This window comes from Oncorhynchus mykiss, chromosome 7, assembly GCF_013265735.2.
Source record: "Oncorhynchus mykiss isolate Arlee chromosome 7, USDA_OmykA_1.1, whole genome shotgun sequence".
Classification (NCBI taxonomy): Eukaryota; Metazoa; Chordata; class Actinopteri; order Salmoniformes; family Salmonidae; genus Oncorhynchus; species Oncorhynchus mykiss.
The window spans coordinates 8,615,428-8,640,547 of NC_048571.1; the positions used below are offsets into that span (position 1 = coordinate 8,615,428).

General features: G+C 43.2%; 3 protein-coding genes across 12 annotated transcripts; 1 reads left to right on the plus strand and 2 right to left on the minus strand.

Moving 5' to 3' along the window:
- Nucleotides 1–774: 774 nt before the first annotated feature.
- On the minus strand, nt 775–6,480 carry LOC110527271 (gamma-crystallin M2). 6 transcript variants are annotated; one of them, XM_036982433.1, is made up of 4 exons: nt 6,383–6,480; nt 6,296–6,307; nt 1,826–2,068; nt 775–1,101 (listed from the first exon to the last, which is right to left on the minus strand). In XM_036982433.1, exons 1-4 carry the CDS (start codon nt 6,422–6,424, stop codon nt 826–828), a joined length of 573 nt encoding a protein of 190 aa, XP_036838328.1. In that variant the 5' UTR covers nt 6,425–6,480; the 3' UTR covers nt 775–825. The 6 variants fall into 6 exon arrangements, with proteins under 6 accessions (XP_036838328.1, XP_036838327.1, XP_036838329.1 ...); XM_036982432.1 differs by having other exon boundaries at nt 1,811–2,068; XM_036982434.1 differs by having other exon boundaries at nt 1,811–2,068; nt 6,296–6,461.
- On the plus strand, nt 5,236–11,455 carry LOC110527270 (MOB-like protein phocein). Of its 3 annotated transcripts, none has more exons than XM_036982429.1 (9): nt 5,236–5,379; nt 5,591–5,783; nt 6,882–6,944; nt 7,282–7,382; nt 7,501–7,543; nt 7,881–7,967; nt 8,370–8,449; nt 8,675–8,786; nt 9,209–11,455. In XM_036982429.1, exons 2-9 carry the CDS (start codon nt 5,601–5,603, stop codon nt 9,341–9,343), a joined length of 804 nt encoding a protein of 267 aa, XP_036838324.1. In that variant the 5' UTR covers nt 5,236–5,379; nt 5,591–5,600; the 3' UTR covers nt 9,344–11,455. The 3 variants fall into 3 exon arrangements, with proteins under 3 accessions (XP_036838324.1, XP_036838325.1, XP_036838326.1); XM_036982430.1 differs by having other exon boundaries at nt 5,656–5,783; XM_036982431.1 differs by having other exon boundaries at nt 5,238–5,379; nt 5,659–5,783.
- A 636-nt stretch (nt 11,456–12,091) lies between these two features.
- LOC110527269 (protein boule-like) lies at nt 12,092–18,947 on the minus strand. 3 transcript variants are annotated; one of them, XM_036982426.1, is made up of 12 exons: nt 18,707–18,947; nt 18,497–18,532; nt 17,475–17,627; nt 17,251–17,342; nt 17,069–17,123; nt 16,538–16,613; nt 15,929–16,089; nt 15,542–15,625; nt 15,177–15,224; nt 14,941–15,069; nt 14,582–14,692; nt 12,092–14,453 (listed from the first exon to the last, which is right to left on the minus strand). In XM_036982426.1, the coding sequence occupies exons 2-12, from the start codon at nt 18,512–18,514 to the stop codon at nt 14,292–14,294; spliced, it is 1,089 nt and encodes a 362-aa protein (XP_036838321.1). In that variant the 5' UTR covers nt 18,515–18,532; nt 18,707–18,947; the 3' UTR covers nt 12,092–14,291. The 3 variants fall into 3 exon arrangements, with proteins under 3 accessions (XP_036838321.1, XP_036838323.1, XP_036838322.1); XM_036982428.1 differs by having other exon boundaries at nt 17,475–17,606; nt 18,707–18,925; XM_036982427.1 differs by having other exon boundaries at nt 14,582–14,689; nt 18,497–18,924.
- Between the last annotated feature and the right edge of the window lie 6,173 nt (nt 18,948–25,120).

The window sequence follows — 25,120 nt, forward strand, 5'->3', positions numbered from 1 at the left end:
TAACTGGAACATAACTGATCTAACCAGACATAGAAAATATTAGATTTATTATAGAACCATCTTATTAGTAACAATATGATTCACACCATAATTACAATATTTTAACACTTTAAGCCAGTTTTGATAGCACTTTAAGGTGGTCCTTAAACATGACTAATAAAAGTGTTTTGTTATTGACAAAAAGCCACAGTGACAATGTAGGCCCGTCTATACACCCTGAAGTCCCTGGAATATTATTACTAAGTTACTGACATTAATATTTGCTTCTATATACTTTGACTGACAGGGCCTAGTAACCAATAGGAGTTCTGTTATATTGCATAAGGTGGAAGGTTACACTAGCAGGTATGAAAAGATCTTCAGGATCTCTGTTTTGGGACCTTTCTCTGGTTGGGAACTTTGCCAACGTGGAGGTAAGTTTCCACTGTGTGGCCCTTTGTGTCCCAGTGACTCTGTGTCAAAGAAGCATGTAGAGTGAGTGAGATAGAAACTTGATCCTGAACATGGTCTGCTTAATGTCACATGATTCAACACTTGAATGTTAAATGTGCAACATTTCAACTATATATTTACATCTTCTTATGTAGACCTGTTTGCAGTATATTCCATTCAATTTACGCCCACATGTACAACATGTGCCTCTTGCTCAACATATTGAGGTTTGTCCTCCATTTAAGCTAAAGGCACAAACACAGACCCCAAATATCATAAATGTCACCAATTAATATCAATGACTTAATCAGAAACAGTGAAATGGAAATATCAACAGCAAGCTTATTTAAACAATCGTTTTATTGACTGGTCAGAGTGGAGAGGACGTTGGGCCTAAAAGTCGGTGATCCTACGGAAGGAGCCGGTGGTGGCACAGGTGGCTCCCCATTCGCTGAACTTCCTGTACTCGCCGGGCCTCATAAAGTACTGGCGGCCCCTGTAGTTGGGATGCTCGTAGAGGGTCCAGTAGCCATCCATGACGTTGGCGGAGTAGATGTCACGGCTACGGAAACGGTCCTGGACGGAGTCACAGTCCTCGCCGAACTCCATCATCTGTCCCTGGAAGTCTGGCCTCTCGTAGATTCTCATGCGGTAGGGACTGCCGCTGGCCTGCTCGGACAGAGAGATACAGGAGAGGTAACACTGGCAAAACACAGGTCACTTGGGGGGCATGGGGAATCACAGGAAACCAGTACATGTGACATGTTTCAGCGGGCCTTAGGTTAACACAGGAAACCAGTACATCTGACATGTTTCAGCGGGCCTTAGGTTAACACAGGTAAGTCAAAATGCTAAAGTAGCCAAACACCACATTTGGTGTCAGAAGAGGGATATCACAATTGGGGAGTTCGCAGTGTGCTAACATAGGCCAGGGTCATGACAGTCACAAAGGTAGTTTAGGACATGTCCAGAATGTCTCAGAAATGTCTCTTGAAGGAACCCAAGATTATGGGCTTCCATCCATCCAACCATGGAACCTCCTCCTCTAGGCGAGTCGTAGAGTCACTTTGCTTTATTTGACATGTACCTTCAGACCTTTGGTTATCTCTCAACCATTCACAGACTCATGTGGTGTGCTTATAAAACTATGGGCCGGATTCCCGGACACAGATGAGGCCAAGTCGTGGACAAAAATCAATGGAAAATCTCCACTGAAAGTGCTTTATAGTCCAGGACTAGGCTTTGTCTGTATTAAGGCAACCTGTCCTAAAACCACCAGTTGAGTGAACCAGTATACACTGATAAATCCCCACAATGCATTACTACAATACAGATTGAGCCATGAACAAACCACACATCAAAACCCATCTTCTCTCACCTCCCGGCTACTCACATAAGAAAAGGTACGGCAGGAGCGAATGGTGTCGCTGTAGCCCATCCAGCGCTGATATTCTGGGTACTCTCCCCTGGTCAGTACATACTGGTAGCCTGCGTAGTTGGGCCTCTCGTACAGCACCCAGCAGCCGCTATCTACCTTGATGGAGTTGCAGCGGCTGAAATGGGGGTGCACATCGGGGCAGTCCGTGTCGCACTCATAGGAGCGACCCTGGAAGTTTTTATCCTCGTAGAACGTGATCTACACAGCCAGGGTCGAAGGTCGGAGGGAAATGTTAACATCAGGTTTTTTTCTTTCATTTTACTGCATTTCAAATAAAAGTACACTTCCTAATATAAAAACACATTTTCTATGATTTCTATAATGGCAAAATATACTGCCTTCTCTGGACCAACAATTAGGTACAAGTAAGTTTGTCTCCTGTTTATAGGTCTCTTGTTATAGGCTACTACACTGTTGGTATTCTACAGCTTGTCTACCAGTAAAACAGAGATCAATGATCATTTTCATTACCAAACACTATAAAACTTAACTCTGGATTATTTTTCATGGCAGCACTATGACATTACTGTGTTGATCAATCAACCAGTTCCTTTCCAAATCAGCTTTAAAGTCCATAAAAACAAGCACAGACCCAGAGAGCTGTATACAGTAGTGCCAACTAGCTGGAGAAAAACTGGTCTCCCTTACCTTACTCATGTCTGGGCTGTTGTTAGAGCACTCTTCCTCAATGCAATATCCAGGACAGAGGGCCACGAGCCTCTTTTATAAAACTCAATCAAAGGTTGGCGAACCAGAGGTTTTGTTATTTTAATGAGCAGGGATTTGGTGGCATTGAGATGCTGCCAAGGCCTTGATCCTGTCCATACAGATAAAACCCCTGATTCATCAATGCAGATGTCCTAGCCCTGCACATTATTGACCCACGTGCCGTGGACCACGGCCCTCTTGATACTGTACGTCTACCAAAATACATTTTATTATCCAGTAATCCACAATAAAGGGACACGTTTACTGTTTGGAATGCATCATCACAGTGCTACAGTATCTGCAGGCCCTCATTCATTCTCTTAAAGTCATCACAACACTACGGTATAGGACCATCACAACACTACGGTATAGAACCATCACAACACTACGGTATAGGACCATCACAACACTACGGTATAGGACCATCACAACACTACGGTATAGGACCATCACAACACTATGGTATAGGACCATCACAACACTATGGTATAGGACCATCACAACACTACGGTATAGGACCATCACAACACTACGGTATAGGACCATCACAACACTACGGTATAGGACCATCACAACACTACGGTATAGGACCATCACAACACTACGGTATAGGACCATCACAACACTACGGTATAGGACCATCACAACACTACGGTATAGGACCATCACAACACTACGGTATAGAACCATCACAACACTACGATATAGGACCATCACAACACTACGGTATAGGACCATCACAACACTACGGTATAGGACCATCACAACACTACGGTATAGGACCATCACAACACTACGGTATAGGACCATCACAACGGTATAGGACCATCACAACGGTATAGGACCATCACAACACTACGGTATAGGACCATCACAACACTACGGTATAGGACCATCACAACACTACGGTATAGGACCATCACAACACTACGGTATAGGACCATCACAACACTACGGTATAGGACCATCACAACACTACGGTATAGGACCATCACAACACTACGGTATAGGACCATCACAACACTACGGTATAGAACCATCACAACACTACGATATAGGACCATCACAACACTACGGTATAGGACCATCACAACACTACGGTATAGGACCATCACAACACTACGGTATAGGACCATCACAACACTACGGTATAGGACCATCACAACACTACGGTATAGGACCATCACAACGGTATAGGACCATCACAACACTACGGTATAGGACCATCACAACACTACGGTATAGGACCATCACAACACTACGGTATAGAACCATCACAACACTACGGTATAGGACCATCACAACACTACGGTATAGGACCATCACAACACTACGGTATAGGACCATCACAACACTACAGTATAGGACCATCACAACACTACGGTATAGGACCATCACAACACTACGGTATAGAACCATCACAACACTACGGTATAGAACCATCACAACACTACGGTATAGGACCATCACAACACTACGGTATAGGACCATCACAACACTACGGTATAGGACCATCACAACACTACAGTATAGGACCATCACAACACTACGGTATAGGACCATCACCACACTACTGTATAGAACAATCTGCAGGTACACATTCATTCTAGAAATAACATGGAGGCCTGTTAGAGAAGATTCTCTATATGGAGTAGAATATGGAACATAGGAAGGAGCAGACACTCTCAGATTCCGTCCAACCACGACGTCATTGTTTTAGGGTAGAACAGTATTATAACAGAGTATAAACAGCTTGATCATAACATATAATGCATTGTGAGGATAGAATGATCTATAGAACATTGTCATTGAGAGTAAGCTAATGGAGAATCAGTGAATATTTACAAACAGGGTATCCTGTGGAAATGCCTGATCCTACAGTGGGCTACTGCAGCCACAAAAAGGCTTATGGGGCTTATGGTATTATTGGGGGAAGAGTGTCTGACAGGGGAACAATATACTATGGGGGATAGGAGTATCTGTTATGGAACAACACATAATGATAATAATATAGCCTCTACTGCATCAGATACTGTCACAGGACTGGTGGTCAGCAGTGTGGCCTGTGAATTTAAAAAGACTCAACAGTATTAATCAATCAAATGAAAGGAGACAATAAACAGAGAAAACTACATTTGTTTTCTTACATATAAATACATTGAAGTCAAAATTACCCCCTCTTTTCCCTCAAAATATTTATGTTGAGAACACTTTAATAGCTTTCCACAACTAAACAAACATTATTCTTATTTTCACTGATCCAAATAATGAATACACCCAGTTCTCCCACCCGGGTGGATCTGAGATCTGGAATTAAATCAAGTATACATTGATACATCCTTTCTTACACACACACCATTGCTGGTATATACCTGGTATGTGTATAAGAGAGGATTTATGATTTATGAATTAGTCGGATTCGGTTGCAAAACGTTTTGCAACGGAAACCGTTCACTCCAAACGGAAAACGTTTTGCAACGAAAACGAGAGTTTCTATTGGAGAAATTCAAGTAGGTCCCTCCCCGTTTCGTTCCGTTTGGTTCCAAGAGTAAACGATAAACTATATATACACGCACACACTACATTGACACTCCCACGCACTTTCACATACACTACATACGCTAACACACATAGGCTAACACACACAGGCTAACACAAACACACACTTTTACACTCATAATTTGCTGCTGGTGCTCTGTTCTTTATTTTATTCTTATTATCGATCCTGATGTCTAGTCACTTTACCCTGCCTTCGTGTACATATCTACCTCAGATACCCCGTACCTCTTCATGTTGATCTGGTACTGGTACTCCCTGTGTATATCTTGTGTATTTTATTTTATTCCTCTTGTACTACTTTATTTTAAAACTCTGTGTCGTTGGGAAGGCTTCGTAAGCAAGCATTCCATGGTAAAGTCTACACCAGTTGTATTCGGCCCATGTGACAAATACAATTATATTTTATATTATTTGATTTAAACGGTTTCTTTTTCTAAAACGTTTTTCCAACAGAATCCGACTAATGAATACACCCCTGAAGTTCAATCAAATCCGCAATTTCTTTTTTTTACTGTCAGAAGATAGGCTACTTGCACGGCGAGCTGACACTTCCTCCAGCTTTGGCAACATCCGGATTCCAGTCGAGATGGTCATGGCGGAGGGTGCAGCTGTTATGAGGAGGAATCGACCAGGGACTAAAGAAAAGGTACCAGATTTTAGCAACATGGTTTAATTTTAGTGTGTTCAATGCTCATGTCTTGCATTTTTTTTACTTGGGCACATTTTGTATCCTTTCCTAGAACGGCCCGTTTGTCAGCTGCTAACGTTAGCTTACTTAACTAGCTAATGTTGCTAGTTAGCGAGGCTACATACAGCCAGCTGGCTAGCCAGTCAAAGTCAGGACCTATAAGAAATGGGTTGGTCACAGCTATCAAACGATGCCTGTTTGTATTGTCAATTGTCTGAAGTTATCTGAAAATAGAATCTACAGGTAGCTAGCTATCTAGTAGCTAACTACCTCGCCCTTAATCATGACTCTCAGTGCCATTAGATTACACACAAATCACTGGATGAATGTGGGAGTTTTGGTAAGAGCCGCGACACTCGGTCTGAACATTAACACGGATAGTTTGCAGTACGATTTTGGAAACATAACGACCTTTCATATCGGTGAGAAATAATGTAAAAACAACAACAACATGTTAAATTGATACACACCTTTAAAAAGTTAGGGTACCACATGAGCATATTTCCATTTTACAACGCTTGTTAAAAGGTACCTGTGCTAATTAGCCATCTCTGCGTCTCAGAACAACTGTGTGTAAACTGAAGACAGGCCACAAACATGTTGTCACTGAAAAACACTGTCCACTGCAACTGTGTTAACAGGTTAAACCAGTGGAGGCTGGTGGGAGGAGCTATATGAGGACCTCATTGGAATGCCATTCCAATGAGCCCTTCCTCCTATAGCTCCTCCCAGGACGGGAGGAGCTATTTTGCATTTGTGAAATAATTTGGATGTGACATGAACGTAGAGGCATTTATGGTTCTAGAACTGTACCACAATTGAGAATGGATTCATGTTTAGATGGAGTATTTGGCTTCCAGAGCCAATTCACCCTTTAAACAGAACATGTAAGGTCTTTGGACTATAAGGAGTAATGTTAGGCTCCTTTAGTCCAATATTGGGCTAGTAGCTACCTATTCGTTTACCAGACAGAGATAAGCTAGCTGGCGAGGTCTTTTTGTCAGCTGAATCAGTGCAGTTAGTTTGCCCTGCTGAGTTTCTTGTGTATGCCCACAGGACTTCTACAACTGGCCCGATGAGTCATTCGAGGAGATGGACAGCACACTGGCTGTGCAGCAGGTGGGAGTCAGATGTCTCTGTTTTAATGTTTGAAATATCTTACTGTTTGAGTCATTTGCGTATGATGACACCGTGGTTAATTGAAGAAGTCTAATCAGGCATTCTACTAGCTACGTAGCTAGGGCTGATCTGTGTGGGCAGTTCTCTGTAACATTCTCCAGTATGGATGAGCAGTTGCATATAGACAAAATGTCAGAGAAACTGTAATCTTTCAAATGTAGACAACAACAAGACTGCTACTCTGCCATTTGAGTTGCTGAGGTAGAATGGCTTAGTCAGGTGATGTATTTAATACAGTTCTGTTCTGTTTCTAAAGTCTGTTTGTGGTTCTTCTCAGTACATCCAACAGAACATCCGTACAGACTGCTCCAACATGGACAAGATCCTGGAGCCCCCAGAGGGTCAGGATGAGGGGGTCTGGAAGTACGAACACCTCAGGTAGTGGCTGCCGTTTACCACTTAGAAGAAAGTCATGTGGACATCCCAAATGTGTACTGGTGCTGAAAACACATCCTCCTTTTAACATTTGGTCTTGTCTCGTGTCCTCCGTTTTTAGGCAGTTCTGTTTGGAGCTGAACGGACTTGCTGTGAAACTACAGGTATGCTCTTACGATGGATCAGCAGGGCTGGGCAACTCCAGTCCCCGGGTCCTGATTGGTGTCACAGTTTTGCCCCAGTCCCAGCTAACACACCTGACTCTAATAATCACCTAATCGTGATCCTCAGTTTAGAATGTCATTTGATTAATCGGCTGTGTTTGCTAGGGAAGGAGAAAAGGGGTGATGCCAATCAGGCCCTGGAGGACTGGAGTTGCCCAGGCCTGTGACATAGCTCTTCAGGAAGATCATGTTGAACATCCATTCTTCTCACACTGTGTTTGTTGGAGTGGTAACGTCCAGTAAGTCTGTTACTAACATGTACTCTGTCTGTTCACAGGGAGAATGCCACCCAGACACATGCACCCAGATGACGGCAACAGAGCAGTGGATCTTCCTCTGTGCTGCACACAAGACTCCCAAAGAGGTAAGGTCCTCTCTGCCCACAGCATTTGTAGAGGCGGATCCCTCATCCAGTTCCTACCCTCTTTCCCTGGTATAAGAATAGAATACTAATATAAACCAGTTAGACTTTTATCCAAAGCCACTTAGTCTTAGTGACTTAGTCATGCTTGCATACATTTTCTGTTTTGAAGTAAGCAGTATCCTCTACATACGACTTATAGACAAACTTGTAACTTGGGGGGCCCCAGTGGGAATCGAACCCATGCAAGCACCATGCTCTACCAACTGAGCCACACAGGACTACAAGATAGTTGTCCTCTGGCACCGACCATTCACCATGCCAGAACTAATAACACCATTATAGTCATTATTGTATCATGGCTGGTACTCAAGCCTGTTGTTGTGTTTGCTGTCTCCTGCACAGTGTCCAGCCATCGACTACACCAGACACACTCTGGACGGAGCTGCCTGCCTCCTCAACAGTAACAAGTACTTCCCTAGCAGGTAACAACTGTTTACCGTGTTCCTCTGTCTCCTGTGTCTTTAACTTTCTCATTAACCCCCAGCACCCTTCACACAGAAATCAATTGTTTTTTTATTGAACACCATTTTATCCAAATGATCATCCGCATTGTCCTGATATATGCAGCTACCTACATTTGCTGTAAGCGTTGTGATAAAGTTGCTGTCTATAGATTGTGACCTGATTTGGTCTCTGTTCTATGGTAGAGTGAGCATTAAAGAGTCCTCAGTAGGGAAACTGGGTTCAGTTTGCCGGCGGATCTACAGGATATTCTCCCACGCTTACTTCCACCATCGTCAGATCTTTGACAAGTATGAGGTAAGCATTGACTGTCTTTATTCCTGTGAATAGTGAATTGTAATTACACATGTACATACTGTAAAGCAGTAACCCAAAACCCTGAGGCTGGGATCCAATCTGATCCCGCGTTGTCGAACGTTCCAGCGGCTGCGGAGGTCACATTCACGGTTAACGCTGAATATGTCGGCACAATGGGAAATGACCTTTACATGTTAAGCGTGCTACAATGCCTGATCAGACTGAATCTCGTCCTAACTCTTACCCCAACAGGTTTCACATAGATTCAGCTGTGATTGTGATGATACTTGTTGCATTGTACTTAATATAATTTGACTCTGGTGTATTGGTTACCAGTGATTACAGCTTTCAACTAGCATTGGGTTTAGAAACGTTGTGATTTTATATAGGAATACTCAAGCGAATGCTTTTGCCCTCTCCAGAACGAGACGTTCCTGTGCCATCGGTTCACGCGCTTCGTGATGAAGTACAACCTGATGTCCAAGGACAACCTGATCGTACCCATCATGGAGGATGAGACTAACCCTAACGAAGCAGAGGGCGAGAGCGACGCCTGAGGACTAGGGATCTGAAGAGGATCTGCTACACCCTGCCAAACTATTTCAAACACATGGCTGTCTCACACACCCACCCACAACCACACAATACACTAAAGTACACTAAAATCACCAGTTTTTAAGTAGAATATTTTCAATATTGTATGAACATCCTAATTTAGCTTGTATGTTTCAGAGAACAAGACAATGTTGTGGTTAAATGACTAACCAATATACACTGTGGCCAGTTAATTAGGTACACCCATCTAGTTCCGGGTCAAACCCTGCTTTGCCACCAAAACAGCCTGTCGGAAACGTTCCACATGGATGTCGGTCCATGCAGACGGGATGGCATCACGCTGTAGCTGCAGATTGGACGGCGGGGACATTGATACTGCAAACAGCCCGGTCTACCTCATCCCAAAGATGCTCTCTATTGGGTTTGGTCAGCAACAATGTTCAGATACGCTGTGACGTTCGATCGTTGCTAAATTGGTATCAAGGGACCTAACGTGTGCCAGGAAAACGTTCCCCACACCAGTACACCACCGCCACCAGCCTGTACCGTTGACACCAGGTAGGATGGGTAAACGCACTCATGCTGCTTACGCCAAAACCTGACTCTGTCATCAGCATGAACCGGGAAACGGGATTCATCAGACCAGGCAAGGTTTTTCCACTCCTGATTGTCCAGTGTTGGTAATTGCGTTCCCACTAGTGCTTCTTCTTAGTTTTAGCTGATAGGAGTGGAACCCCGTGTGGTCGTCTGCTACAGTAGCCCATCCTTGACAAGGATCGACGAGTTGTGCGTTCTGAAATGCCGTTCTGCACACCACTGTTGTACTGTGCCGTTAGTGGCCAGCCTGTTAGCTTGCACGATTCTTGCCATTCTCCTTCGACCTCTCATCAACGAGCTGTTTTCACCCACAGAACTGCCACTGACTGGATGTTTTTTGTTTGTCGCACCATTCACAGTAAACTCTAGACATTCGTGCGTGAAAATCCCAGGAAGCCGGCTCTTTCAGAGATATTGGATCCGGTGTTCCTAGCAGACGATAACCACGCTCAAAGTCACTTAGGCCGCTAGTTTGACACATTCTAGCATTCAATCAAACAGTTACTGAATGGCTCGATGCCTGTCAGCCTACTTTATAGAGCAAGCCACAGCCACGTGACTCACTGTAGGAGCAAATCATTTTGGTGAACAGGGTGGTGTACCTGATAAACTGTGACACCCTTTGCTAGTTACTTTATCATGTGCTTTCTGTTTGGTCCTTGGGCAGCGTTTACACAGGCAACCAAATTCTTATGGGCAAAATAATTGTTCTGGTTGGTCAAAAGACCAATTGGTGGCAAAAGATCATAATTGGGCTGTCTGTGTAAATGCAGCCTTTGTTGGGTTCTAGGTGTCAGGAACTCTGGTCTAATGTAGAGCTACAAGTTAATATAACAGGTATTTAATAAACAGGCTACATTATACAGGTTGATATAACAGGTATTTAATAGTCCTGATATTTCTGACTATACTGTATATAGAACCACGTCAGTCTTCCATCCTAGATTTAAGGAAGTGGAAGGACATGATTAATTGCAGACTATAACAAAAATGGTTTTTAGGGTTTTATTCCACTAATGGCTGAGTTTAGGATTAGGGGAGGGCAAGCTGATCCTAGATCGGCTGAGGTTAAGATTAGGGGAGGGCAAGCTGATCTGTACCTAGGGGAAGCTTCAACCCAGAGCCATAAAAGGCAACATTGCCGCAGGATAGCCTGTTTACTGGGCCAGAGGTCCTACATCTTTGACATGGCACAAGGACTGCTTTCCTAATAACTGGTTTCTATAGAAGGGGATGGGGGGTGTTTTACGTTCATGCCATTTAGGGCAACAATCTCTCACTGTATTTATTTCAAATAAAGGAATTTGATGTTTTCATTATTGGTGAAAATTAATGACAGCTACTCAGAAATGCCTTAGGTTTTCAAAGCACAATTATGTCTCATTCACTTTCTATATTCTTGTCAAATGATGAACTATTACTCAGGCAACACAACGATGTGTTTGACTGTGTTGCCATTTTGTCCCTGGTGGATATCCATTCACTGTTTCTTATTAAAATATCTGCTATATTTACAATCAAGTGCCATGTGTTCCTATTGTACATGTGTGACCTGTAGTCTTCACATTTTCACAGCAGTGCAACGATTTCAAACAGGCTTCCATTTCATCAGTAAGGGTTTATCAATGAAGGGTTGTTTCCCTGGGCTCAATGACACACGGACGTATCCATCCTTCTCAAGGGTTCAAACTTTATTCTTACCAACAAGACGACCCACTTCTGAACACAACAAGTCTTAAACATCCCCCCCCCCCCCCCCAATATTCAGAAAGAACAAGGCACAATGTAATGTGCAGAAGAACATCAAAGTAAACAGCCAAATGTTAGCTAGTGTTCAGAACTATATACAAAACATACATGCACTGATGTTAAAACATCTTAACTGTAAGGTCAAGACAACTTTAGCCTCATTTATAAAAAGGGTAGATGAACGGAGCATATCTTAACTCCAAAACAATATGACATTTTTTTAAAAGGCTGTACTTTGGAGCAAAGCATAGTTGATCTGCTCCTCAGATTGAGTAATGGGATTACAGGAGGTAGAGGTGGAATATCCCCAAACTGAACATCAAACGTGTAACAAATAGTTCAACATTTATGTATGTTTTAAAAAGCAAGACACATTGACTTGACAATGTGGTGCTATGACAACATGTAAAGAGTAAAACCTGTTTATTAAAATGGAACATTGAGAAATTACAGGCATGCTCAGAATACAACAAAATACTTTTCCTAACATGTCATTTCAAATCAAACGGATTCTGTTTTATTAGTAACTGACCAAATCAAATTGACCTAAACGGTTATTTTAATGATAAATTAACAGAACATGGGAGCACTTATTTATGAAATGATTCTGTCATTTGTTTTCTTCTGGTATTGACTTTCACTGTGATCAATTCTCAACAAGAAAACAAGTATGTTTCAGAGCAAAACGACATAACTTTTCAAATATGAACCGTTGTGGAAAATTCAAGATGTTTCTACCCTGATTATATATATATATATATATATATATATATATTTTACAGGGAAGATCATGAAATGAAATCGAATCGCAGTTCACACAAAACAAAACCAGACACCTCATAGTACATGCAATCCAGCTATTCAAATAATTATTCAAAAAAATAGGCCTCAATGAAATATGTGATGTCATAAATTCTTTAGTTAAACTTTAACTCTGACACCCATGGCTTATCAGTTATAGAATACAATTTGTAAAAAAAAAAAATGTTTTTAACAGAATACATGCATCACCAATGAGGGAGCAGACCAAGACAGGATGCAGGAGAAAAAGTAACCAAATCGTGTAGACCTGAGTGAACCATGGGTGACTCATGACTGAACCCAGGGTGATTGAAGTTGATGAAGACGAGGCGAATAATTTACTGGCAGGAAAGAGCGGCAAAAAAAAGAGCTTGCCTTGTTGACCTTCCAATCTTGAAATGTCCCAGCCGTCACACAGAGCCGACGAAACACCATGTGAATCTGTTGAAATGTCCCATCCGTCACACAGAGCCGACGAAACACCATGTGAATCTGTTGAAATGTCCCAGCCGTCACACAGAGCCGAAGAAAGACCATGTGAATCTGTTGAAATGTCCCAGCCGTCACACAGAGCCGAAGAAAGACCATGTGAATCTGTTGAAATGTCCCAGCCGTCACACAGAGCCGACGAAACACCATGTGAATCTGTTGAAATGTCCCAGCCGTCACACAGAGCCGAAGAAAGACCATGTGAATCTGTTGAAATGTCCCAGCCGTCACACAGAGCCGAAGAAAGACCATGTGAATCTGTTGAAATGTCCCAGCCGTCACACAGAGCTGACAAAACACCATGTGAATCTGTTTGACTGATGTTCATTGTACTTTACTTGTGGTCCCAGTCCAGTGGACAGAGTTATTTTGATGTTACCCCCTCATCTGGAGGGCACATTGTTTTTTAAAGACTCACAATCACAGCAAAATCTATATGAAACAGCTCTTGAAAACATGAGATACATAAAAATGCTAAGTGTATAAAATAATCTCCTGGTTCTGTATTTTTTCATCCAGTTGGAGAATTATGTAACGATTAACTCTCTAGGGATCTATTTGCACTCCTCTGTGACAGCAGCCTAATTATTTTAAAATACATTTTCCAACATGTATTGCAGTCACATCATAAAGACAGTCATCTTGACTATTCTAATACCATTGAGATAAAACATGCTCAATGGCAGATAGAGAGCTTTTATTTAGAACTAATATTGGCAGTAATCTTCGTTAGACTTTTTTTTGCTTTGCATTGAGAGCTAATTTGAAAAAGAAAACGTGTGATTGGCCAATATAAAGCAGTATCAGGAAATAGTTCTCTTTTTCTTCTATACTCTGAACGATTACATGGCAAAAGTTTGACACAGATGCCAAAGGAGGAACATTCTTGTTACAAAAGATGGTTTAGCTTAACTTTAAGCTCAATCGTGCATTAGGTTAGTTATGAAACAGTTCAACGGTACCATGCAGTACCAGGAGCTAGTTATCCCTCCCTGAGTTGTGGAAAAAACACCAGAGGAAACTATGCACCTTTTCACAGTCCGGAAGTGATAGAACGAGCACTTACATCATAGTGCTTACAGTACTTTTTAGTAGCTAAAATGATTCATATTCTCAATATTCTGTTAAATTATACTAAACAGATGAACATTCAGCGAGCACATAGTTGTCTGGACTGAATAATATGATGCGTGTGAAGGGTTGGAGGAGACAGGGTCATGGAGAGACTGACAAGCGGGTAGAGAGATAGAGAAGTGGGTCTTTCTGCCTGAGGAGATGGGCGTTTCATTGGCTGAAAGGAAACGTGGATATACTCTACTTGAGTGGTTCGGTGGCGGTCGGAGGGGAGGGGTCAGTGGTGATTTCTGGGCGGTACTCCTTGCGCAGGTGGGCGTAGTGCGGGTTGCGGCCGTACCTGGGCTTCAGGCTGACCGGCGAGGAGGGGTAACCTCGCCTCATGGCGTGGAACTTCTGTTCCTAGATGGGGAACGTAACAGACACAACACATGACAATCCTTCATCACAACAGACCAATAGAGATGATTCTCTAGCATGCATTATCATATGATGTCATAATAAGTTTATACTGGTATTATAACTGGTACCTTTCCTGGTTCTTGCTGTATCATCACAGGTGTCATCCCCCCTGGACTTTGTGGGTAGTATGATAACGTGTGATTGTAGGCTGGTTGCACCATGTGGTCGATGAACTGCTGCTATGGTAGAACAAGTAAGCACTGAGTACGGTTTTATACATCAACTGTCACCTAACGCTATGAAGTAGCATATGGGAAATAGTACACTGACGGAGGGAACTGCAAAATGGTTGTGTTCAGTAGGTCGTACTGTGGCAAAACATTTTGAAACAGTCAATACAAATGTGTCTTTCTTATTGGACCAAGGTAGTTTTTTTTCTCTCAGTTTTGAGCGTAATGAACAGGACTCAGGTCAGGATGTTATCAACCTCTGGGATGGGGGCCTCTATGAGGGGCATGGCAGGCTGGACACAGCCCCCGTCGCTGGGCTGCTCCATGGGCTGGTACAGGAGCTCAGAGGGCTGCATGTACAACACTGGGCTGGAGGGCACTGGAGACTGACACACACACAATTAGTTGACATTTAGGATCCACCTTGCCTCTGATAAAAACCCACTCACAAACATAGAGGTGAAGAGCACAGAAGCCCATCTCCTTCCCTTACCTGAGGAACGTTCCATTGCAGGTGACTAGGGTGACACTGTGTAGGGGCCTGAAGGACACAGAGTATAGGAAACAGATCAGTACCCAGGAGTACACCAGCTTTCTCCTGGGATAACACCTCAATACCATTATATCTGAACAGCTGACTTGGCTGTCATTGGCTGAGGTACCAGTATTTACAATGGATGTCTTATGATGCTGTACTGGTGACTAACGTTAGCCTGGTCCCAGATCTGTTTGTGCTGTCTTGCCAACTCCTATGGTCATGGACAACATTGCCTATAGAACACAAACAGATCTGGGATCAGGCTGGTCAGCTGAGCTGTAATGGTGTTGGTGAGACGATCCAGGACAGTCTGCTCTGACCTGGTAGTGATGGTAGGCTGGCTGCTGGTAGATGGGTGGAGGCTGGTGGGTCAGCATGACTGGAGAGCCAGGCACTGAGCGGGACTACAAGGACACATGTAACATGCGGGACACCAGCCATGTACGAAAGAACATTTATCTTTACACCAAAAAAAAGCAAATGTACAATAACTTAAGATTTTAATCAAATGCAATGAATTGTATAAAATGACTAAGACACTGTAGGATGTCGTGTCTGTTTCCTGGATGAAACATGATCAGTAGTCTCTCTATGATTCTCACATGTTGCTGTGTGTTCAAATCAAATCTTCATGTAGAATGCACATTTCATTCACCACCAGGGAAGACGTGGCATGAGCACATGGCTGAGTGAAGGATAGGACTCACGGGCCAGTGGTAGGGGGCGGAGGGGCTCATCTCTGGGGTGTGGAAGTAAGCCACTCCGTTGTGGTAGGTGTAGGGGTACCCCGTAGGGGTGGTGAGGTACATGGTTCCACAGGGGGTGGGTATCATGGCAGGAGTATGGCTGGACACAGAGAAGCTGTTTTCTGAGTGGAGGAGGAAAGAGGCACAAGTCAACCACCAGGTTATGTACAAAGGCAAATGTTATCGACACTCAATCCCAGGTGATGATTCAGAATTTTAAAGCCAACAAGTGCAAGAGCACATTAGTCCCCATCCACCACGATCAAGATAAGACATTATATGGTATGATAGTTCAAATGTTCAATGATGCATTACAAACGTGTTGAAAAAGTCATTTCCACCACTATGTAATGCTACCTCTTCAGCTGTCACTCATTTACAGCATGGGAAGACAACCCTGTTCCTGAGGTGCTGCAGGATTCTGTTCAATCTAGGCACCACACCTGACCAAATGAGCTAATTGATCAGTTCAGTGACTGCCTAAATTCAACACACCTGGTCTTCCAGGCCGGTTAAAGCACTTCAGGATCAGGGTGGCCTACCCCTGCTCCGCGGTGCTCTGTTACTTACGGTGACCTCCCACTTGTTGCTTGCGGACGGCCTGGCCGATGTTGAGCCTCTTGTCCCGGAAGCACAGTCTGTCAGCCTGGGGATGTGGTGGTGGCAGAGGGACAGGGGGTATCCGGTACAGATTGAGACAGATCACTTTACACTGAACATTTACTACCTATGACCATAACTTTACGGGTGATGGACTGGGCTAGATCTAATGTGTATTTGAGCTGCTGTCCTCTAGAAGGAGATATAAGGTTTGTATCGTATCGTCTCTATCCCATTTCTGTACTAGAGGTCGACCTCTAATCTGTACAGTATATTGGCTCTACACTCTTAGAATAAAAGGTGCCGTCTAGCACCTAAAAGGGTTCTTCGGCTATCCTCATAGGGGAACCGTTTTGCATTCCATGTGGAACAGTTTCCACAGAGGGTTCTACATGTAACCAAAAATAATTATACATGGAACCAAAAAGGGTTCTCCTATGGGGACTGCCAAAGAACCCTTTTGGAACCCTTTTGTCAAAGAATGTACTTTTAGTTACTCACATCATGAAGGATTCTCTCTGTATCCTCCTGGGTCTCAAAGGTAACAAAGCCATATCTGTGGGATGGACACAAACACAAGGCAGTGTCCCTGGATTACATTTCCATTGTCATACGTTAATAAACATCATTGCAGGTGTCATCCAGTCTGCGGGGCAGAACATCTACAGTTTAACTGAACTCACCCTTTTGACACCCCAGCACGGTCAATCACTATCTTCACCTCCTTCACTGCTCCATGCTGGGAGAAGAAGCGTCTCAGGTCGCTCTCATTGGTCTACACACAAAAATAACACACCTATTTCATGGTCCAGTAACATGCAGCAGCAGCAGCAGCAAAAAGGTCAAGTTAGGTTGCAAACACAAAACCAGGAGGCCCTATGAAAGTAAAGAAAGAGACAAAAGTCACCTTGAAATCAATGCCTCCCACAAAGATGCGGTTAGGGATGACGGTGCCAAAGCGGAGGGCATGGTGAGAGGGAGAGGTGTCGTTGCTGGGGTCTTGAGACACTGGAGCAGGAGGAGGAGAGGGAGTGCTGGTCTGCGTGCAGATTGAGATTAGCTTGAAACAGAACAAGAGCATCACTGGATTGGCCATCCTCACCAATGCTGAGAAATTCTGATAATGTAGCAAAAATTAGCTATTTTACAAAGCAATATTGTTTGATATCTTTAAGACAAAAGGTATGTTGTAAGCCTTTGATCTTTCAAAACAAACTGTCTCTACAACTGTATTCTTGGGGACAACGGCGCCTTGAAAAGAGGTTGTCTTTGTAGATGCACTTTTGTTTTGTCTAGAGCTGGGAATAACTAGCCAACCCTGAGTGACCTTTTGCTTTTTAAAGCCTATAATATGGCTCACTGAAATGCATGAGAAACTGCACAATGCTAGGCTAAGGTTTAGGAGAGAGAATTTAGCTAGTTAGCTAGCTAAAAGCTAACAAGAGTCAGCCAACACATTTTCGATCAGGAGAAACATGCAAGATCAATCACCATTTACCAATAAAGAGTTACAACATAACTTAATCTGGTTTGGAATACATTATCTATATCAAGCGACATAACTGAACATAAATAACGCTAGTTAACATAACTTATCTAGCTAGCTATCTAAACTAAATACCTTGCTAACTTTATGCACTGGAAGCTAACATTAGTGATTGCTAGACAATATCGTTAGCATTCAAGAGTGACATTTTAACTTGCTGGTTATATGACATTAATTTATATAATTGTAGTATTGGCAACCCACATTGTTACATGAATCACAATTAAATATACCGACACAATCAAACGCAACACTTATCTGTTTAGCTACTTCGCTAAACATATATATATATATATATATATATTTTTTTTTTACAACATATTCATCTTAGCTAGCTAGCATGATGGCAAGTAAAGTTAGTACGCTGGTGAAAGGTAACTTACGGTTATTTCGTTCTCCATCGTGGACACCGTGCTTAACTAGATGTCGTGAACAAGTAAAGTGGAAACAAATAATTCAGCAAGACAATGGCAGCTCAAGTTAAAACACCTTGCAAGGGAGGTGCACACAGCCAGGGACAGCCGAGCCTGTATCAGAGTCATCAACACCAGTCTATCTGCAGTATGAACGAAGGGAAAATATCTGGCGCTTACCAGATTGAGCTCGTCCTAAACCACTCATATTCATAGGTGGGCTACATGGGTTACATTTATATTGTTATAGTTGTATTTAACCAGAGAAACATGTATCTATAGACTATTGTTAGTTTGTTTCCATGTGCCAAAGGTAGGAAACTTTAGAGCAGTCGCAGGTTAGCTAAGCTAGTTTAATTGGGTTTTATTTCCCGCTCTTCAAGGCTCTGCCGCCCTCAACTTGTCCAGATGGCACTTTCCCAGTCCCCGATGACCACGTTGATGGCGGGTAAAAGCCCATTTTTTGAAAACCGTTTTTATTGAACAATTTCAGTTCATTCCTACATTAATTTACAATAAGTGTGCATGAATGAACATGGTAATTATCGTATTATTAACATTTTGGCACAAATATTCTACAAAGAAAACTATGGCCCGAGTCTGTATGGTTGGTACCGGGTTCTGTACCAACCGGGTTCTGTCTTGCCTGGTTGCCATTTTTTTTTAAAGCTCATGTTCAACTCCTTGTACTTCATATTCACATGACTTGGAGTACAAGGACTGGAATGTTATCTAAACAGACTGGCAACCAGCATTCTTTTGCTAGGTCGTTACATTACATAGGCCTATTGAAAGCATTGAATTGATTTTGTGTGCAAGCATCCAATATTGCTATTAGTGCCTAATACGTTGCACGTGTTGTGCAGTAAGGTACAAGCGTACAGGTGCTATTATTGGTTGCTTTCCCCTGCTCAAACGCTGCATGCATAAACCAATGGTTGCCTTCCCTGTCATCAACTGTGTAGTTTTGCACCAAAATGCTAAAACACAAGATGTGGTTAGTTGATACATAAAATACCTATCCGGGCGTTATAAAATCTGGCGTGTGTCAGCTACGTCAGAGCAGAGGAACACGAACATTGCCATGCCTTGTTTTGTCGTGTTCCCTGGCCTATCAGAATGTCACACCTGTTCACGCTGCTGGTGCTCGGCTTACCTACCTGGGAGCATCGAGGTCCAGGGAGGCTGGAGGGTGAACCGTGCATTTCTCCACGGTCCTGGGAGAGACAGGGTTTAGTGCCATGAAAGAAAGAGACACTGCGAGAACTCTGTCACCAGGCTTGCAATGTCTGTGCTGCACTTACCAGGACGGTATCGTTTAACCGCCAACTGTGGGCCATGAGCACCGCCATCCACCCTCTCCTGCCCCATATCTCTCACTCGGGGTTGCTTTGCTTATTGCAGTCGCTCCTTTTTCTTTATCCTTCTCTAGCCCAGACCAATGAAAGAGTTCTAGTATATACACTCTGCCTTGGCTAGACACGGAGTATACAAAACATTAGGAACACCTGCTGTTTCCATGACACAGGCTGACCAGGTGAATCCTGGTGAAAGCCATGAACCCTTATTGATGTCACTTGTTTAATCCACTTCAAAACGTTTTGATGAAGGGGAGGAGACAGGTTAAAGAAAGATGTTTAAGCCTTGAGACAATTAAGACATGGATTGTGTTTGTGTGCCATTCAGAGTGTGAATGGGCAAGACAAAAGATTTAAGTGCCCTTGAACAGACTATAGTAGTAGGTGCCAGGCGCACCGGTTTGTGTCAAGAACTGCAACGCTGCTGGGTTTTTGACGCTCAACAGTTTCCTGTCTGTATCAAGAATGGTCTACCAGCCAATGTGACACAACTGTGGGAAGCATTGGAGTCAACATGGGCCAGCAGAACGCTTTTGACACCTTGCCCTGACACCTGGTCCATGCCCTGACAAATTGGGGCTGTTCTGAGTGCAAACTCAATTTTAGGAAGGTGTTCGTAATGTTTGGTAATACTCAGTGTATATCCTTCCTGGTTTGGTCAGTCTTATGGCCAGTATGCAATATACTGGCTATAAGTCTCCAGAATAATATAGGCCTGAATAAATATTTATGCAATATTCAAGTCACAAGAGGGCAATGTTTCCCTCTGAATTTGTGCTGGTTAGGCCAAAACATAGCCTGCCTGTCTACTACAACATGTCATGAACGGGGTTTGCTTGACGTTTCTAATCCAGAGAATGGTAAAGCATGTTGTAGGTCTAGTATGTAATGAGGTGTTTAGAGAACTTTTCATTTGATAACTGTGTTCTATCAGGCAATATGACTCATAACAGCTTTATCCACCACCAGAATAGGTTCAGGCCTATCGCTGGGAGGGTTTAGGCCTATAGGATGTGTCTGTCTGACTCCTAGGCAGGGGGACAAAGTACCTGACAGACTCAGCTTCTAATGCAGATGTACATCTGGGGCAGTATTTCCCGAGCCTTACACACTTGATTTAAAGGTTTGATGATGAGTTGATTAGTGGAATCGGGCGTGTAGTACTAGGGCAAAAACATGGCCTCCTCAGCCTGACAGGGCTGCATGCGGAAAGAAGTCTCCATCAAATCAAGTTGTATTTGTCACATGCTTTGTAAACAACAGGTGTAGACTAATAATATAATATTGAACTTACGGGCATTTCCGAACAATGCCTAGAGACAAATAATAGAAAAATAATAACGCAAGGAATAAATACACAATGAGTACCAACTTGGCTATATACACGGGGTACTAGTACTGGGTCGATGTGCAGGGGTACAGTCACGTTACAGTCAGCCATGTAGCCTCTTTTAACTCAGTCAGGATTAACATGTAGCCATGTAGCATCTTTTAACTCAGTCAGGGTTGACATGTAGCCTTTTTTAACTCAGTCAGGATTAACATGTAGCTTCTTTTAACTCAGTCAGGTTGACATGTAGCCATGTAGCCTCTTTAAACTCAGTCAGGGTTGACATGTAGATATGTAGCCTCTTTAAACTCTGTCAGGGTTGACAAGTAGCCTCTTTTAACTCAGTCAGGTTTGACATGTAGACATGTAGCCTCTTTAAACTCAGTCAGGGTTGACAAGTAGCCTCTTTAAACTCAGTCAGGTTTGACATGTAGACATGTAGCCTCTTTAAACTCAGTCAGGGTTGACATGTAGCCTCTTTTAACTCAGTCAGGTTTGACATGTAGACATGTAGCCTCTTTAAACTCAGTCAGGGTTGACATGTAGCCTCTTTTAACTCAGTCAGGTTTGACATGTAGCCATGTAGCTTCTTTTAACTCAGTCAGGATTGACATGTAGCCTCTTTTAACTCAGGTGTGTGCTTTAGAGTGAGAAAAAGGTTCCACTCTTCAAGTTCCCCTGCACCTTCTTCAGTATTTTAGACTATTAACAAGCTGTGACAACAACAGAACACGGACCTGCTGAACTTATAACAGCAAGTCACCACCCTAGACGTTGTAGTGCCTCTCCCTGAGTCCCATTGAGCTATGTTTCATTTACAGGAGTATTTCTGGTTCTGCGCCCAGATATCTAACTGATTACTTTCCTCGTGTTAGGGGTGCACATAATCACAGCACCAGATCAGGTGTTGTTAATGTGTGCTTATACAGGTTCAGGAGTAATGCTGACGATTTTCTAGTTATATGTGTATTTTCAAGTTATATGTGTGCTTGTTTTTTTTAAATGGTTGAATCAACAAACTAAACTAAAAGTTTCTCTCCTTAAGTCAAATTGGGCCAGGTAGTGTCAGCCGGAGAGAGACAGTGGAGGGGAGAATGGGTGGGCGGCCAATTAGCGGCGCAGGTAGCAAGAGCCTCGTTAAAGACAGGGCTGATTCAGGTGGTGCAGTCGGAGCACTTTGTTAATAAAGCTAGTACATGTAATTTGGACGCTCTGCCCCACACTACGCCACTCGACGCTGTGCTGATCCTCAAAGAGCCACTTTGTCTCTGATTATAGGCCTCGTGCAGCTATAATTTATCTCAGATTGAAGTCAGATCACTCTAGTCTTGACAGTCTGTAAATTGCATTTTTTTTCCTTCCCCAACCTCTCTTACCACAACAAAGAGATACAGCATCAGTTGTGCCAAGAGAGCACAAGGCAGCAAATCGCCTGCTCCATTACCTGTAATGCATCGACCACTCCGAGGGGGGCGGCATACTGAAAAGTGTTCACGTCCAAACCTTCCCCTCCTGTGTGGGCTTTTATTGTTACGCATATGCTGGTTGGAAAAATTTCAGTTTTTATGTCTCTGCTTTTTTCCTGGATGGAATTGTCTGTCACTTATGCCTTGTCAGTACTTTACAGTGACCTTAAACTGGCAAATGAGTGTTTTATACTGAACTAGGCCTATGCGCTATAGCTGAGGACAAAGAAGACATTGCCTAAGGATGAGCTGGTTGGGTTCAAACGTCATTCCATTTACATCCTTCCTCTGTACAATTTAGATTTTAAAAGACCTCTCTCTCTCTCTCTCTCTCTCTCTCTCTCTCTCTCTCTCTCTCTGTCTCTCTCTCTCTGTCTCTCTCTCTCCCTCTCTCTCTCTCTCTCTCTCTCTCTCTGCCTCTCTCTCTCTGTCTCTCTCTCTCTCTCTCTGTCTCTCTCTGTCTCTCTCTCTCTCTCTCTCTCTCTCTGTCTCTCTCTCTGTCTCTCTCTGTCTCTCTCTCTCTCTCTCTCTGTCTCTCTCTGTCTCTCTCTCTCTCTGTCTCTCTCTCTCTCTCTCTCTCTCTCTCTCTCTATCTCTCTCTCTCTCTCTCTCTCTCTCTCTCTCTCTGTCTCTCTCTCTCTCTCTCTCTCTCTCTCTCTCTCTCTCTCTCTCTCTCTCTCTCTCTCTCTCTCTCTCTCTCTCTCGCTCTCTCTCTCTCTCTCTCTCTCTCTCTCTCTCTCCACACAGACTTGTCTTGTCCCTCCATACATCGACACTCTTGGTCATACAGCACTTACCAGCTCCCTACTGTTCACTGAAAGCCTCATAAAATTAGCCCCATGATGAATCCCCTTCTTCCTTGTTCCTTCTTCATTATTTCAACCCCCCATCCCCCCATTGTCTGCCCTCAACCACTCTGCAATATGGACCTCTCAACTGGGGCTGAAGTCACTTGTTGTCCACAGCCACTGGAAGTTAATTGGCGCTTTAAATTTGCCAACGAAGTCTTACTGTGCTAAATGAACATGGCTTTGCTTGATAATTACAGCAATCTAGCACCCCTCCCATTTACATCCCACAAAGACGGTTTTAGACAGAAGGCTTCTCTGAGAACATCTCTTGCTTTAAACAGAAACGGAATATAAAGGGGCCCATTCTTTTGATCTACTGTGGAAAACTACCTGTATCCATACATGCATGGTTGAGCGTATGTTTTTACACAGTATTCAGTTATATGGGGAACTTTAGTTTCTACAGTAGGTTGTCACACCCTGGTTGTCACACCCTGACCATAGTTTGCTTTGTATGTTTCTATGTTTTGTTTGGTCAGGGTGTGATCTGAGTGGGCATTCTATGTTGTGTGTCTAGTTTGTCTATTTCTATGTTTGGCCTGATATGGTTCTCAATCAGAGGCAGGTGTTAGTCATTGTCTCTGATTGGGAACCATATTTAGGTAGCCTGTTTTGTGTTGGGTTTTGTGGGTGGTTGTTTCCTGTCTTTGTGTTTGTAGCACCAGATAGGGCTGTTTCGGGTTTTTCCACGTTTATTGTTTTGTATTATGTTTAGTTTTCTTATTAAAAAACATGAACTTCAACCACGCTGCATTTTGGTCCGCCTCTCCTTCCCAGGAAGAATCCCGTTACACTGGTTTAAACCTATGTCTGTATCCTATATATCTGCCTATCCCCTCACTCTGGCAGGCTGTCTCTGCCCCAAAGCAATGTCTGCCTGCTGCCTGAAATCTGATATGATGCAACATGACATGACAACCCTCCTGCCAACTGTCCTGCCACTGTCACTGTCACACCCAAGGGAAAGGGTATAGCTAGGTAGGTCAGGGTATAACCTACAGTACTAGGTAGTTCAGGGTATATCCTACAGTACTAGGTAGATCAGGGTATAACCTACAGTACTAGGTAGTTCAGGGTATAACCTACAGTACTAGGTAGATCAGGGTATAACCTACAGTACTAGGTAGGTCAGGGTATAACCTACAGTACTAGGTAGTTCAGGGTATATCCTACAGTACTAGGTAGATCAGGGTATAACCTACAGTACTAGGTAGGTCAGGGTATAACCTACAGTACTAGGTAGTTCAGGGTATAACCTACAGTACTAGGTAGTTCAGGGTATATCCTACAGTACTAGGTAGATCAGGGTATAACCTACAGTACTAGGTAGTTCAGGGTATAACCTACAGTACTAGGTAGATGAGGGTATATCCTACAGTACTAGGTAGTTCAGGGTATAACCTACAGTACTAGGTAGATCAGGGTATAACCTACAGTACTAGGTAGATGAGGGTATATCCTACAGTACTAGGTAGATCAGGGTATATCCTACAGTACTAGGTAGATCAGCTGTACTAGGTACAGTACTAGGTAGATCCAGTGTTCTGTAAGTGTAGCTTACTCATTCAGTTGGTTGTTAACAGAGTCCA

Coding starts and splice junctions, on each gene's coding strand:
- LOC110527270 (XM_036982429.1), top strand. CDS start 5,601: ATGAATACACCCCTGAAGTTCAATCAAATCCGCAATTTCTTTTTTTTA. Junction 6,945..7,281: donor GCACACTGGCTGTGCAGCAG/GTGGGAGTCAGA, acceptor GGTTCTTCTCAG/TACATCCAACAGAACATCCG. Junction 8,787..9,208: donor AGATCTTTGACAAGTATGAG/GTAAGCATTGAC, acceptor TGCCCTCTCCAG/AACGAGACGTTCCTGTGCCA.
- LOC110527271 (XM_036982432.1), bottom strand. CDS start 6,424: ATGTTTGTGGCCTGTCTTCAGTTTACACACAGTTGTTCTGAG. Junction 1,102..1,810: donor CTTATGTGAGTAGCCGGGAG/GTGAGAGAAGAT, acceptor CTGTCCGAGCAG/GCCAGCGGCAGTCCCTACCG.
- LOC110527269 (XM_036982426.1), bottom strand. Junction 16,614..17,068: donor CAGAGAGAATCCTTCATGAT/GTGAGTAACTAA, acceptor CCACATCCCCAG/GCTGACAGACTGTGCTTCCG. Junction 14,454..14,581: donor TACAGCAAGAACCAGGAAAG/GTACCAGTTATA, acceptor TTCCCCATCTAG/GAACAGAAGTTCCACGCCAT.